This window comes from Syngnathus typhle, linkage group LG13 (genome assembly GCF_033458585.1).
Source record: "Syngnathus typhle isolate RoL2023-S1 ecotype Sweden linkage group LG13, RoL_Styp_1.0, whole genome shotgun sequence".
NCBI lineage: Eukaryota > Metazoa > Chordata > Actinopteri > Syngnathiformes > Syngnathidae > Syngnathus > Syngnathus typhle.
The window spans coordinates 8,895,105-8,911,366 of NC_083750.1; the positions used below are offsets into that span (position 1 = coordinate 8,895,105).

General features: G+C 39.8%; 2 protein-coding genes across 14 annotated transcripts in view; both read left to right on the forward strand.

Moving 5' to 3' along the window:
• mbnl1 (muscleblind-like splicing regulator 1) overlaps positions 1-12,475 on the forward strand; it is a 35,148-nt gene extending 22,673 nt beyond the window's left edge. For 4 of the 13 annotated variants that reach the window (XM_061295420.1, XM_061295417.1, XM_061295418.1 and 1 more), the window contains exons 4-12: positions 334-558; positions 2,291-2,530; positions 3,780-3,833; positions 4,722-4,875; positions 5,868-5,903; positions 6,726-6,817; positions 7,079-7,123; positions 8,015-8,086; positions 8,454-12,475. In XM_061295420.1, coding sequence (XP_061151404.1) covers positions 334-558; positions 2,291-2,530; positions 3,780-3,833; positions 4,722-4,875; positions 5,868-5,903; positions 6,726-6,817; positions 7,079-7,123; positions 8,015-8,071 — 903 coding nt within the window. In that variant the 3' untranslated portion in view covers positions 8,072-8,086; positions 8,454-12,475. The remainder of the gene's footprint in view (positions 1-333; positions 559-2,290; positions 2,531-3,779; positions 3,834-4,721; positions 4,876-5,867; positions 5,904-6,725; positions 6,818-7,078; positions 7,124-8,014; positions 8,087-8,453) is intronic. The other 9 variants (XM_061295421.1, XM_061295423.1, XM_061295422.1 and 6 more) reach the window with 9 other exon arrangements.
• A 1,125-nt stretch (positions 12,476-13,600) lies between these two features.
• On the forward strand, positions 13,601-16,244 carry LOC133165624 (ras-related protein Rap-2b-like). The gene has a single exon (XM_061295434.1). It carries the CDS (start codon positions 13,904-13,906, stop codon positions 14,450-14,452), a length of 549 nt encoding a protein of 182 aa, XP_061151418.1. The 5' UTR covers positions 13,601-13,903; the 3' UTR covers positions 14,453-16,244.
• Positions 16,245-16,262: the final 18 nt, after the last annotated feature.

Below are 16,262 nucleotides of genomic sequence, written 5' to 3' on the forward strand. Positions count from 1 at the left end.
GATATTTCATTAACATGGGATTTCATACGCTTAGACTTCCTCCCACTCCTATTTGAATATGAAAAGCAAGTGCTAAGTGTTTTATTGTCTATTATCGATGGCTCAGTTTTCGGGGTGTGTACGTGTTAGGTTGCAAATAAATGTTCCAAAAAACACCGTACATGCATGAACATACTACACACCAAAGTTTCATCTTCCCTAGTGAGACTGCAGACTTGTGAAAATGACGACAATGCAGCTCATTTACTATCTCTGCAGCAGATTTTATCATCTGCTTCATTGTCTGCACAACAAGATGTGTTTTGTTCACCCTAAGCTCATTCCACCCTTCAGCCCATGTTCTCGGTGACGCCCGGCCTGGCCACCAACGCCAACGCTGCGGCCGCAGCTGCGGCCGCAGCAGCGTTCAATCCCTACATGAGCCCCGTGTCGCCAGGCCTGATGCCCCCAGAGATCATGCCGAGCACCCAAGTCCTCATGGCCTCCAGCCCCAACGTCAGCCAAGTCCCCAACGCTGCCGCTGCAGCCCAGAAACTGCTGAGAACGGACAGACTTGAGGTAACTGCAGCTTTTTTGTCTCGGAATGACATCAATTGACACAGCTGAAAATATCAAACGGAAATATATCAAAAACAAATGTGACCAGTCCAATCTGCATCATTAGGAATACAAATCGTGACGCAAGACTAATACAAATACTTGCAAGTATTTACATCATCAAGGGTGTATCCAGATCTGCTGTTTGAGAATTTGATTTAATCAAATCATGCGACAAACGCCACAATGAATTTTTATTTACTCAGTCCAGTGCAATTTGGTTTCTACTGCCCTCTACTGTCTCATTTGTGAACTAAAAAAATGGTCCTTGATGAGCCAAGGCACATAAATGTCATCAACAAGATAAAATAATAATAATAATAATAAATCTCTCTACCCATCCATCACCAGACAAAAACGTCACATATTATATATACTCAAATACTGATGAATACTCACAAATATACAATCTGGGCTGTTTAGTTGAACACAAAGCTTTTCATCAAAACTTACCTTATATTAACATAAAACATTCGTTGATGTGAATATTGCTACTGTTACAATTGAATTTGCCAAACTGGATAAATCGGAAGCTCTGCAAGCCTACAGGTGGCTGCATAGGATAACTGTACCTCCTGCCATCTAGCGGTAGACAATTGAATTACTCTGTCTCCATGTTGTTGACATTGCTGCTTTATAAGAATAAATGTATTTTGGGGAAATGATAAAAGCATATTGGAATCGATTCCTGCAGGACATTTTACACTAACGTGTTTTAGCATAGTGATAGAGAATTACTACTCAAATCTACTGTACCTAAATATATGGAGAAATGTGATCACTAGGCCTTTTTTCTGGTTAAAAACTGCAGGTCTCATCCATTTTTAACCTTGTACCTTTTGGAACTGTGCATCATCTGCAAAAACAGATAAAAGCCTCGATGACTCACACTTCATCTGCATAAACATAAAAAGCAGAGCCATTTGTGCTGGATCCACTGCTGTTTTTACGAGCGCAAAAATTGCTGAAGCATTAATGGCTTGTATTCCGGGAAAACATACAAAATAGAACAAAAAAAAATTGTAATTGTAAATCACATGGGCAACTTTGCAACAATAAAACAAATAGCTATCTAATCTACCAGCTGCTTTTACATGGAGCACAAAAACTGATTTTTTTTTTTTTTTCCCCTCCTGTCGTCAGCTATAATCATAATTAAATTAAATGAAAATTAGCTCAAAGAATGTGAAGCCTGAATAAGGGAGCTGGAAAACCATCACTGTGAGCATTGCTGATTAACATGTCCATTTGAATTTGCTTTTTATTTTTTATATATATTTAAAAAATATATAACCCTAACCCTAAAAACCTAAAATGTTCTCAAAAGCCGACAGTGCGCCTTATAGTCCGGTGCGCCTTATATATGAACCAAATTCCTAAATTTAAACTGGCCCGAAGCATTGTGTCATGAAATCAATCATAAGTAGCCCGCTGAAGACTATGAATCATGAATCAAAAAGACTATGAATCATTATTTTGTGATTATAAAGTAATTTGTTGCGTCTGAAGTTGAAATGGAGAATGATTTGAGTTGGATTAAAAATCTGACATGATGTATTAATGGTGCGTCTTATAGTCCGGTGCGCCTTATAGTCCGGAAAATACGGTAAGTGTAACTCACTAACTCAAAGCGGCTTGCTTGGTTTTATATAGGATTTATTTTGTGTTGGTAACACTGTGTCTCTGGCTTTAGGTGTGTCGCGAGTACCAGAGGGGGAACTGTTCCCGGGGGGAGGACGACTGTCGCTTTGCACACCCCTCAGACAGCACCATGATCGACACGAATGACAACACCGTCACCGTGTGCATGGACTACATCAAGGGGCGGTGCTCTCGCGAGAAGTGCAAGTACTTCCACCCGCCGGCGCATCTGCAGGCTAAAATTAAGGCCACCCAGCACCAGGTGAACCAGGCCTCAGCCGCCGCTGCCATGGTGAGTCGTCTTGATTAATCCTGCGCCAGATTCCATTTTTAAATCCACGTTGCCTTGGGTCAGACAATACGATAATAAAGGTAGTTCCTTCCTTTCTTGGGCCACTTTTTTGTCTATAGCTCCGCTTCCTCTTGATGTTATAAATGGGTTTTATTGTGGTGTAAGTTCTGTCTTTTAGCAATGGCACCAGCACAGTCTTCTGGTTATTGTGATTTCTTTTTTTGTTTCTTATATGCTATTGCGGCTGAGAGCTAGAAGTGAATCGTTGCAAAGTGACTCCGACTAGGATGTGCACAGTGAAACCTCCTCAGATGTACTACAGTGAACCCTCATTTATTGCGGGGGGATATGTTCCAAACTGACAATTGGCGATACAAAGGCCATGTTAAATAAATGTGGGTCATATTTTCTGATTTTTAGTCAAAAATACAGTTTTGGGTCAAACTGACGATTACCAAAGAACAGAAGAACAAACAAACTTTTATTTCTAAAACTTACTATAAATGTATATAAAAGTATTCCTCGGCACCCGTTCTGACTCACTTGCAAGGTTTTCCAATTGAGAGGCACATCTTGTTGGTTTTAAGCTTTTTAATTGATTCTCCTAATTAACATTTACTGTCAAAATGAAGAAAAAAAGAGAATGTTCACCAACTTAATGTCTATTGCGTCTACTCAAAATCCACACGCTTAATTCCAACATATAATGAGAGATACCATCCACAGGCTAACAGAAATTAGCATAGAATTTATACAACTTACATAACACAAATGGAGAAGCAACACATACAAACTGGCATCTTTTTTTCTCAATATGACCCCAATTAGGTAGCGGACCTTCTAAAAGCTTTTAGCCACGGCGTGTACGATGATCTGCAATATTACGGGGGTTCACTGTATTCTGTTCAAGTTCAAATTAGCCAGTTAAACAATGACTAAAGAATATTTCCGTTGCTACGTCCATCCATTTGTGTGTGACGTTAACTAATGTAGACTAGTAGTACACTATCATGATGGTCATGTAAGCGTTGAGCAGTAGAGCTACTATCCACATTGTGCATGCCTTAGTCCTGTAATCCCCTTGTAAAAATGCATTCCAATGATTTGTTTTTTTTATTTGTTTTTTTTTCTCACCTATACCCAAACTGCACTGCTGCCCCCATGATGCACCTCTGCTTGCTGGTTTATGTTAATGCGCTTGAACCCCATTGGCCCATTGCCATCATGTGCTCGCTGCCTGCTAATTAAGACTCAGTCGGCTGTCAAATCACTGAAGCGACCCCTCGACGCAACCTTTGACCTGGTACTATGACCTTTCACCTTTTAGCTTGGCATGTGGCTTTGTCGTAGAGCAGTGTTTTAACTAATGCTCTTTGGTCGTCTTTTGTCTCAATGCAATGTCTGTTGTTTTCCTTCTGTCTTTGAATGTGTGTGATGAAATGACTGCGGCTCTTCCATTTCGAGCGCTGGTCCAAACCAGGTCACCTCAAATACGAATTGACAAAGAGCCGCAATCAGATCATCACATGTGGTGTCTTTAACACAAAGCTAGTGAGGGTTAGGGAAGCGTTTAAAATGGTAGCATGGCTTTTAATGTCTTCTGTCCAATTAGTCTTCACTGTTGTGGAGCACGAGTGTGTTGCTAGTGCATGTCAGGTGGGGCTAAGAGGTCTTACAGGGGGTGATTCAAAAGAGATGGGGCACGCCAACGGACCTCAAAAGTGGCCTCATGTCAAAGAGACCTTTTTTGACTTTTGTCTGTGCGTGAACCATCACTTGACACGGCTTCCATCATGGAGCTAGCAGTGCAGCCTCCCTCTCTCTCTCTCTCTGTGCTTCCACCTCTTGTTAGTAGCTGTATTGTCGTTCCTTTAATTGTTAATGCTTGCTTATGTTGCATTTAGTTAGCCAGGTTAATATTGCCAATGAAGATGATAAACTCACGAATGCCAGTAGCTCCAGTAGGCACCATGCTCCTGCTTGTGTACTAGTACATGTGTCCGAGTGCTGCTTGCTTGCTACTGATGACATGATCCTATTGTTGATGTACACACAAGGATGTTGTAATAATGCTCCTACGATGTGTTCTAACATATCTTCCATTTTTTTTTTTTTTTGCTTTTGTTTTCCAATTCATCTTTTTACCCCTCCTCCCCTCTCATCACTGACCTCCGCTCATCTGGCTGGGCAGGGTATGGCCCCCAGTGTCATGGCTCCCCTGCCAAAGCGGGCGGCCCTGGAGAAAGCCAACGGGGCCTCTGCTGTGTTTAACACCGGCATGCTCCAGTACCAACAGGCCCTGGCCAGCATGCAGTTTCAACAGCAGGCCGCTTTCCTCCCATCAGGTATGCAAACCGTAAGCTTGACGGACCCTGCCCGGATCGGCCCAACCCGGCTCCCGCTTGGCTGGAGTTGGACGGATGGCCGCTCGTAACATTGTGAACCATTTATTGATAGAGGGGACATTACAATAGACAGAAATCACACGCTTATTTCTCTCAAAGCATATCAAAACTGGGCGGCTTCCACCAAGCGGTACAGTTCCTTTTCATTTCTTTCAGCGCAGTTGAAATTTGAATACGCTGAAAGACAAAATCCCCAATAGATGAATTGAACGATATATTTCTGACGACATCAATGCTTTATTGAGACTCTTCCAGTTTCTCCAGACCTCGGTTGTAACTTGCTGGCGACACACTTTTTCAAAATTCTTCATGGTTGAAATTTTCTAGGTGTCGTTTTGGTCACATGATTTCAAACTCGGAACAGCATGTTAAAGAGGACTGGTTAAAGCATTTAAAAAAAAAAAAAAACACGTATTGACTGCACCCATTTCGGCAACAGAGACTCTCCACACTTTATGAAATTATAGTTAGTTCTTCAATAGGTCAAAACATAACGTATTAAACTGAACCAGACCGTCCCGCTTGGTCGAAACGAGGATTCTGGGTACGTTTTCACCACCTCGTAAAAAGCGAACCGCTTTCAGTTGATCGAGCCGCGTGTAAACGGCCCATTGCTTTGCTAGTTTGCTGATTGACAGTGGTGACTTATATTTAATGACTGGGGCTAGTGGTGGAGCTGAGATGCTGATGTGTTGACATCTGGTAATCTAACAGGGTGTACACATTCACCCTTGCTCACGCCTGAGTTCATAATGTTTTCATACTTGTACGAATTTACATATGTCAAAAAAAAAAAAAAGCACATTGACAAGAAATATTAACCCCTCACACACCTTATCTCTCCCCCTCACTCTAACGAACCTTGTGACGGGCTGTTTTGATTTCTCTTCCCCCTATCCAATCCACTTCCTGTTGCACTGCATGATGGGCAGGCTCAATATTGTGCATGACCCCTACAGCCGGCGTTGGTAGGTTCCAGTTCTCCTTTTTCAGTTCTGTGTGACTTCCTGTCTGTGGCTCGCATGTGGCACCAACATTTCGTTTTGTTTGTTAAATGCGGTAAATTGGATTGTGATGTTTTGTGTAAAAGGCATATTTGATCTCATTCACGTGTATTCATTGTATTTAGTTCAAGTGATATTTTATTTTGCGGTTTTGCTTGACCACTTACGTGCTCGTCAACTTCGCTCTTGGCTGCTCATCCTGAAGAGTGGGAGACGCTTTTGAAACAATTAAACAGGGGGATCCATTTGAACTTTGCCCCTTCTCGTCCTCTGCCGCTACCACTCAACTTATTTGTTCAATTTATAGATGACCGATATTCTGTCAACATATTGTCACGGTTAGGCAAAAACCCAGGATGTCCAGATATGGTCATTGTTTTTTTACAAGTCAATTTAATTATTGAAACAATAAAACGATGAGTCAAAATAGATTGGATATATTTTAGTGGACCTGTTTTGTTCAGAATATATACCTTGAAAGTTTCATTTACTGCCAATTTAGCACTTAATTGCACTTATGATAGATATAACGAAAAAAAAATATTATTTTCATATCACTGAACTGAAATTAAAAATGATGCAACTACTTTTTTTTTCCCCTCGCACTCTTCATGGTCAGTCGGCAGAGAAACAAAAGGGACTGCGTGAAATGGAATCCCTCGAGAACTTCCTCCCTTGCGCTCTCTTGTCTTCCCCTTCTGTTATGTTTGTGTGTGTGTTGGTGTGCGTGGCTACACACTGCTCCTGTATGCATTTGTGCTTACATGATTCTCCCCTCCAAAAAAGTTCCCATGATGCACGGCGGTACCCCAGTCACTGTGTCTGCAGCCACCACATCTGCCACAAGCGTTCCCTTCGCAACTGCCTCCACCAATCAGGTTTGCGCCTCAACCGTCTCTCTCTCTCGCTCTCTTTTACTCTCTCTCTCTCTCTCACGACACATGGATGATGCTCTGTCTCACAGCGAGTGGGTGGGGTTTCAAAATAGGCGGGACTTCCTCTTGTTGGCCTACACTAGAGTCCAACTTGCCAGTGTGTACTAAGAATACTCGTCTTTCTTTCTTGGGAAACAAATTGTGTTGCATTTGAACGTGTGTCCTCGTTGTAACAACCGTTTTTTTGTCCTTTCCTATTTTGAGGACTCTTCCTTATCAAAGTTGACTACCAACGAATACATGCAATTGGTATGTATGAGGTAGTTTTTTTGATTTTTTGATTTTTTTTTTAAATCCTCCCGCCCCTACATTCACCATTCGCACAGCTCGTGCAACAGCTGCTATCTGTGCCCCCTTTGGTGCTTGGCTTTTTTTCTTCTTTTTTCTTTTTTTATTTGACATTTTTCGCTGCTGCTTTCCAGCACGTAAATCCCAGCTCTACCATGTTCCAGTCCAACAGTCTCAATATTATTACGGGCAAGTTTTAGAATGAGCCACTTTTGTGCGTTATGCTGTTGAGTTGTGCAGGTCAACAACATGGAGGACTTAGATTTGCATGGGGGAAACCAACCCACTGTCCCTTTACTGCCTTAATAATAAGTGCTTTTAGTCCGATTCTTTATTAGTATTATTTTGATTCTGCTCACTTTTGTCCTCCATATAGTACATTTAATTGACACCATCAAATTTCACACACATTTTTTCTCATTCCACATACAACTTACAGTTTTCCCACAATTTAATATTTAACATCTCCGCAATCATTATCAATCAGACAGACAGAGAATATTCCATTTCAACTTTGAAAACCTAAATTGAAACCTTAATTTGAAACCAGTTTCAAATGAATTCTCATTCATGACACAAATTTTAGCATTTCAGCATTCAACACATTTTCTGAAGAAATTGCACATTTTCTAGTAACAATAATAATAATAATTCTCTCCCTCCCCTTCTTCATGCTCTCACTCGAGTGTAGCTTTTCTACTGTCGTCTCTATCTTTTTACATTTCTTTGCTTTTAAAGCCGACAACTTCTCTTAAAGTGACAGTACGCCGTTAATCTGTGTGCTCCGCAACTATCTTTTGTGTTTGAACGGCTCTCGGTTTAATCATGTGTCTGCTTTCTACCCCTCCCCAGATTCCAATAATATCTGCAGATCATCTGAGTAGTCACAAGTACTTGACTCAAATGTAGTTCCTCTCAAGAACAGTGAGTCTCTGTTTCAACCATTACACATACACTGTTGATGAAAAATCTGGGTTATTTGGTTTTGGATTAAAACTCAATATACACTATGACCTTTACAAGTAAACTCCCCTAAACTTCTTAATGTCCAACCGTTTCAGTACTTTTTACACAACGTGATTTTAGTTAGGAAAAAATCTTCATGGCAAAAATTATTTGATCCTTGACGATTTCTAAGAATGTCCACTATGCACCATTTCATGTTCATCCTGAAATTGAACCCCAAATGCCACATTTCCCAAATTTGTGAGGAATTATTTGTGTTTGTTTGTGTGTTCTTGTAAATCCCAATAGCATCTAATCCCTCAACCTCTCATTCCTCCACTTACAGATCAAATGAATGTGCGCTGGCACCGTCCAAGCCGAAACAGTTCAGCCTTTATTTCCATAAAAACTTCCGAATGTCAAGCAACGGGATTGAGGAGGGTCTGCCATCTATCAAAACATCCAAGGTGCAACCCGTGCCATTTTCCCCACATGTCAAAAAGCGGTGAGAGAAGAGGCCATCTTGGTGCCTCCGGAGGGAGAGGGGGGTGGGAGTGAGGGGGGTCTCATCACACCGCTGTACATCAAAATCAAGGCGCTCAATTGGTTGGAATTCACTTCACCGGATGCGGAGAAAGTCAAAAAGTTACGTTGCGCGAGTCATAGTACACCTCTGGTACGTCAGGTGACCAAGATTTCTTTTATTCCTTTTCTTTTTTTTTTTTTGTTTGAATTAATCAGCCATATTTCATCGTTTACAAAAAAAAAAAAAAAAAAAGACATGCACCTTGAATTTGAATCGAAATGAGAGCGGCACAGCCATTATGAAACAGGAATCTGCTAAGACGATTGAGCGTGTGCAGTATTTTGCGTGTGTGTGTGCGCGTGTGTGTTTAGTGACTAGTCAAACTAGACACGGATGGATGACTAAATGACGAGGCATGGACATATGAATGTTGTGGGTGAACCAACATACCTGTGTACCTTGAAAGCACAGCCAAGCTTGCTCTTCTCACCTTGTCATGTGCCATGGAGGCCATACAGCTCAAACCAGAGTGTTGTCTCAGCAGTGTTATTTGTTTACCGAGGGTAAAATCTAAAAAAAAGAATAATAATAATGTTGTATGGCTCTTAATATTGTTTAAGAAATGTTCATAATTTTAGAAGTGAGTTTTGTGCTAATTTTTGTGTTTTTAAAATCTTTTAATTATGACCTTTAAATGGACAAAAAGTCTCTTTTCATTGACTAGAGTGCTGTTATTTTATTGTGTGGTTTTTTTTAGTTTTTTTTTTTAGCTTTGTCTGGATTTTGTCGTCGCTCAAGTCCATCGACTCTAAAACCTTTTGATTAGCGGTGTGCAGCTTTAACTGACTTGTTACCCTTCTCCTCTTTTACTGAGTTTTAACTGTGTAAAAGAGGAGAACCGTTGAGCTGCGTGCGAATGGCAATGTAAGACGAAAAGGTCTGTTAGGTCATTGAAACCAAAAAAAAAAAGAAAAAGTACACTTGAATGATTGTTTGTCCATGTCAATTGTCACTGAGTCAAACTTAACAAACGGCAGCGGTTCCCAACACACCTTTGTCAAAAGTATTAAGCCAAAAAAATATATATATACTATATATATTTATCAAAACGAATATTAAGGAACATTATGAATGAAAACTGCCAGAAACCTTTGATGTAACATTAGCATCAACTTTTGTCCTCATATTACAGCTAGGTATTCCTTATACATTTTTTTCTTATGTCGTTTTTTAAAAAAAAAAAAAAAATTACAGAATTTGTTTTCTTATAACTTTTAGCTTTATGATCTCATAATTATCATTACAGCTGTTTCCTGGATATATTTTTTTTATTTTTGAAAAACTACTTTTTTTCCTCGTAAAATACTCATGCCATAGCTATTCACCAAATAAACGCTGTGCAACTTTTTTGCAAAAAAAAAAAAAAATCAATACGTTATTCTCTTTTTATTTTGTTGGACTGTTCAACGACTTTTTTATGGTAATGCAGCGTTACTCTTTCCTCACAATATTCAGTCATAATTGATAGATCTAAAGTCATAATTATAGTAAATATATAAAAAGTACTGAAATAATAATGGTCTCATCTCAATTTACTTAAAGGTTCTGTGAAATTCTGGGCCTGTTTATCTAAAAACAAACCTATTATTCTGGAGTTTGAATATGTATCTAATGGACGAGTATTTTATTTCCGCCTGCCATTGTACGTAGATAAATGAACAAGAAAACATTTGTAGCAAATAATAATTTCTGGACATTTCCTTTTACCATCGCTAGCAAAAACGTTAGTTAAAATGTTGGGAATCACTGCCTTCAAGTAAAAACACACCCCTGAAGGTTTAACTTCAAAACCGCAGAAACCAAAAGTTTTTTTACAGCATCTCTCGTCGAGGAATCATTTTTGTTGGAATAACTTTTTATTTGTACCAGAGTTGTGTTCATCCGAATGTTGTGTTGCCACAGAGGTGTGACTGCGCGTCTTTAGCGATTGTATTGTACCTAACAAAGCCTTAGATGACCATGAATGGGTCACGGCCCAAACTTGTCAATCACCATGCAGGTAAAGAGCACCAATGATTTTTTCTAGTTATCTCACACGCCGCTTACGATACGTTTGTGCTTTCTCTAGGTAACAATTCTTCTCTTAAAAATCCATTTAAGAGCTTTTATGTACTACTTAAGGATTTGAATCTCTTTGAGATGCATAGTTGTAGATGTTTCTTTGTTTTTGTTTTTTTGCCTTACTATATTACTATATTACTTGACAACATTGATACGTATAGCCGTTGTAGATTTTGAGGTTGTATGAAATTCATAATCTTTTTTTCTGTTTTCAAACCATTTATAAATGATAACGATTTAAATATTCATGTCATTCATATAGCTGGATGTCTTTTTTTTTTTTTTTCTTTTCTTCCCAGTTGGTTGGTGTTACATTATGTTTGTTTTGTGGTATATGTGGAATTAGTTTTGCTGCGATTGCAGCAACAACCATTTTCCTTATCGACGTGTCAAGCTCATATTTGAAAAATATATTGTATCAATCGATAGATTGTCCATGTTTTAGGGTAAACATTGTTTTCTACTGTATCCATTTCAAAGAAAGATTATGTCGTTTGGTTGGAAATATTTCTTTAATTTGCCCTGAATGTCAGGCCAAAATAAGCAGTTGAGATTTGAGGGTTTTTGGATATTATTAATGTTATTATTATTGTTTGTTTGTCGGGTGGGGGGAGGGCTGATTGGTGAGGGTAGGAGAGAAGACTTTCCCCTGCTGGTGAAGTCAGAAATGCTGCAGATGATGAGTTCTAACCTAAGGGACGAAGGTTGTGACTTTTTGCACTTCTGTATATAGTCAAATAAACAGAGACAAATGTGTATCATATTGAGATTATTTTGAATAAAAAAAAAAAGATCTATAATTATAGGGAATTTTGTTAGATTAATTTAAATTCATAAATCAGAAGACCAGCTAAAATTGCTTGCAAAGAAGGGCACTAGTTTCTTGGCCAATGCATTTGGAGAAAGCTATGCGCTTTTTGTCTTCTTTTATCAGTGGCTAGTTTTGCCTGGGAATGTTTTGGGGGGAATAATGGTCTCCCTGTCCTGCTTAATCCATCCCTTCAAATGATCTCAATATTTCATTTGTTGGCCACATCACTGCTCCTACGGTTCACTTGATTCCCCCGGCAAAAAAAAAAAAAATTATTCCATTATGATTTGACTGCATGTAAAGAAAAACATAGCTATGTAAGCGTTCACAATAAGTAGATAACAACCACGGTGGGGGAGAAATAACACTTTTCCAAACAACTCATCTTACGCTTGTGTGATTCAATAGTTTCCGAGCAAATATGTTATTTAAAAAATAAAAAAAAAAGAGGAAAATATGAGCACTCATCCAACCCGAATACTTTTCCGGAGCCATATATAGTATATATGCATATTTCCAGTCGACTCACAGCAAGTTGTGTTGCTCCGCTCTTCAGATTGTGCGCTCAGCAGGCGAAGGCCGGCCACGCCAAATGCACATTTGGGCAAAGGCAAGTCTTTCAAATGAATGTAAAGTGGCTGCTGTATTGTTGCTATCGAACCAAAGCACCAGATTCTCCAAAACCAGACGTTCAGTCCGTCTCTTCCCTGCTGGGGGCACACACACAAATCCACGCCAATGCTTTTTGCCCGCTTTTTACTTGTAAGTGCAACTACCACTTATGTATTCGCTAACAGTTGCCACACGATGATGTCTGATTTGTTTATGCACACTTGATTGTTGCCATAATTGACTCTTATCTGTATGGATGAAACAAAATAAATAAAAATGATTTGATTTGCTCATGCAACACCGTGTGTTTTTCATTTTCAATGTTAAGGCAACCTCTGCTATGATGTGCCCATGTGAGCAAGTATCACACGGTGCCTTCGGGGCGACCTTGTGACATGATTCCATCGAGGCTCATGTGTGACAGATGTAGAAGAGTACGCTGGTGGTGCCCACGAGACCACCCCGTGTTGTGAACTGGGTCACGACTGAAAAATGTAACATGTTAAGCGGAAGACAGTAATATGCAATATAATTGGTTTCGTCTTCAGCAGCTGAAATGCGTGCTCAATCGGATTCAGGTCAGGTGATTGCTTGACATGCTATTTCTTTGCCTTGAATTTTTTTTTTTTTTCTGTATGGCTTCGGGTCGTCCCATCTGCACCATGGAGCACCATCTAATGGGTTTTGGAGCATTTGGTTGAATCTGAGCAGATGAAACTTGAAACTCATCCTGTTTTTGTCTGCACTCACATCATCAGTAAATGGAAGGGAACCAGTTCAACTAGCCCACCTAGCCATGAAACAGTTGAGCAGTGAATTGTCCCAGTAATTTTCATCCCTTAAAAGGTGGGAGGTAGATATACAAACTGACTAAAATCATTTTTAAATAAACAAGTCACTCCACAACAAATATTTTTTAAATATTTCAAAAAACTATTATTTTTCAAATACATATGTTCAGGGAATGCAATACAAAAACAAAACATTTCACACCAAGCATACTTCTTTTCTCTTCACGAAATAAAAGCAATAACTAGGAAAAATATAATAAAATAATAATAAAAAATACCTGCCTAATTAAAAAAGTAGCCACCGTGCGCAGAACAAAAAAAAACAGCTTTTTGTTTGCAGAAACTGATATGAAAATAGTCTATCGATCCTTTGCTGACGTCATTGACTTATAGCTATTTAGATGCATCCGAAAAATATAATAAAATAATAATAAGAAAGCAGCTTAATTAAAAAATAAGCAACGTGTGCAGAGCAAAAATAAATAAATTTTAACCGTTTTTTGTTTGCAGAAACCGATTTGAAAATAATCTATCGATCCTTTACTGACGTCATTGACGCTATTTTGATGCATCCGCCCACCGCGACGCACGTTTCTGGATGACGTCTCCTTTAAGAAAGCGGAAGTGAGGCTTCAGGTTGTTGACGCGTTGAGGATGTGGACAGGAAATGCCATGCAAAACGAGCAGAAGCGTGATCGCTTGTCGGGTTCCTCCTCGGCGCACTTGCACAATCGGCGGATCGCCGAAAATGCGTCTCGGTTGACGCCGCCGACGCCAGCGTCCAGGGAGCGGTCGCTCTCTGCCGGGACCGCGCGCTCGGTGTGATTGTCCGTTGCGAGTCTGCTAGCTCTCCCGGCCTGCACGCCTCGAAGGCTTCGTCGCGGAACAACAAAAAGGAGGTATTTGGCTTTTTTTCTTCTATTCCTCCTTTGGCCATGAGGGAATACAAAGTGGTTGTTTTGGGCTCGGGCGGAGTCGGGAAATCGGCCCTGACGGTTCAGTTCGTGACTGGCTCCTTCATCGAGAAGTACGATCCCACCATTGAGGACTTCTACCGGAAAGAGATCGAAGTGGACTCATCCCCGTCCGTGCTGGAGATCCTGGACACGGCCGGTACGGAGCAGTTCGCCTCCATGCGGGATCTGTACATCAAGAACGGGCAGGGCTTCATCCTGGTCTACAGCTTGGTCAACCAGCAGAGCTTCCAGGACATCAAGCCTATGAGGGACCAGATCATCAGGGTGAAGAGGTACGAGAGGGTGCCCATGATTCTGGTCGGCAACAAGGTGGACCTGGAGGCCGAGAGAGAGGTGTCTTCCGGGGAAGGCAAGGCCCTGGCCCAGGAGTGGAACTGCCCCTTCATGGAGACCTCAGCCAAAAACAAAGGCTCTGTGGATGAACTGTTTGCAGAGATTGTCAGGCAGATGAACTACTCCACTGTTCCGACCGGAGGTGACCAGTGTTGTTCTTGTGTTCTGCTCTAAAAACAAAACACAATCGCATAGTTGTGCTTTTTAAATCATTGCCTTTTTACTTTGAAAGTATTTCTGCTCACACTGTTGTCTTATGGTTTCGCACAAGTGGACAAAAATCGATGATGTATAATAATTAAGGTTGCAATGGGGTGAGCAATATTTGGAAATATTTCAAAGTGGAGACTTTCTGTGGATCATTTCATGGGAAGGTGATGACGGTGAACCCTCTCATACTTTCAGTTTGTGACCTCCATATTTGCAGATTTTTATTTTTCCGTAATGTTGTTTAAGTAACAGCACACTCTTGAAATAATGACCTAAGTCATATTTTGACAAAAACGGGAGGCTGACCTTTGCTGAAATCTTCTCCATCCTATTTAGTTAAATCATTTCTATCCATGGAATTATTGGAATTCATGGAATTTATTTTTTGTTTTCTTTTCCATTCTTGCCCATGTTTTTCACTGGGCGTTAATGATATACAGATTTTTAAATCATTTCCCACATGTAAGGACATTACAGTATCCATAATTGGCTCTGTCTCTATCCTCTGCCAAAAGTGAAAATCCACAAATAATTAACTTGTATTTATGACTCCCATCATTTCCCCCCCCTCAAATATTCAAAATCCTTATTAAGACCCAATTTTCCAAATTGTAAGGTTCCCGGACTATGCCATTTTGAATTCCAGTTGACTCCCATGGAATGTTTCCAACTTTGAAAGTTGACAGAACTTTGTAACCCTACTCTTCTGGAAATGTGTTTACATTGCAAAGTACTTGAATGTTTCTTGGGATTTTTTTTTCTTCCAAATATAGCTTTCTTTGTACAATATTGACTCTTATCTGGAAATGTGCCTCAGTGGGAATGTCTTATTGTGAAACCTAAGAGACTTTTTTTTTTCTTTCTCAGTACTGTTTTAATAATCTCTTGTGCTCAGTGGTGGAGTCTGTGTTATGTCGGTCACTTTTAATATATATTTTTTTCTTGGGAGGGGGGGGGGGGGGGCGGATGGTGTGAACTAGGGATGGGCAATTTAATCATTTTAATGTCGTTAGCATTATAGCATAATTGCTTGAGTCCGTTTTGAACGTTTTCTTAAAACAAACAAAAAAATACACAACTAATTCATCAAACAAATCCTGTTGCTTGGATTCTACTTTTTGGATTACAATGACCTGAATTACTGAAAATCCAAACAGATTTAAAGACATTTTAAAAAGGACCTTTTTAAAGATATTATGACAGTAAATTCAAAATAACTTGGGCAATTATGCTAACAAGAAAAAAAAAAATCTTGGTTCTTCTTTCTGCTTTTTATTTTCCAAGTCAACAATATGTTCGCATTGTGTTCTTCTTCGGGGTATGAACTTCTGTTTGGATTTTTATTTTTAAATATACCTTTTCCGAAATGTCGGAAGTGTATTAACAGTGGACCTTGGACTTGGTGCACAAGGACCTTAAGTGCGTTGCTGTCGCTGCATGAGGTCACATCAGTTTGACCACATGTCAAGTGCCTTCCCTGCGACTGTGCCAAGTGACGAGCCCTCCTTCCTCTGCAGTGCGTCTCCATGGCAATCAGATTTTTTTTTTTGTTTTTAGCAGTTAAGAGTTTTTCCTATCAGGCCCAATGTCGAGGTACTGCGTTGAAGAAGCCATGAGTGATGGTGTTAAGTTGTTCTGTTTATTCCTTGAAGATGTGATGAGAACTTTTTATTGTGATGATTCTACCTTTGGACAAAATCTGTGATGAACCTTGTCAGTTTTGAGAGACTTGTAATACAAAAAGGCATTTTATGTACCATTGAGGTCTGCGCTT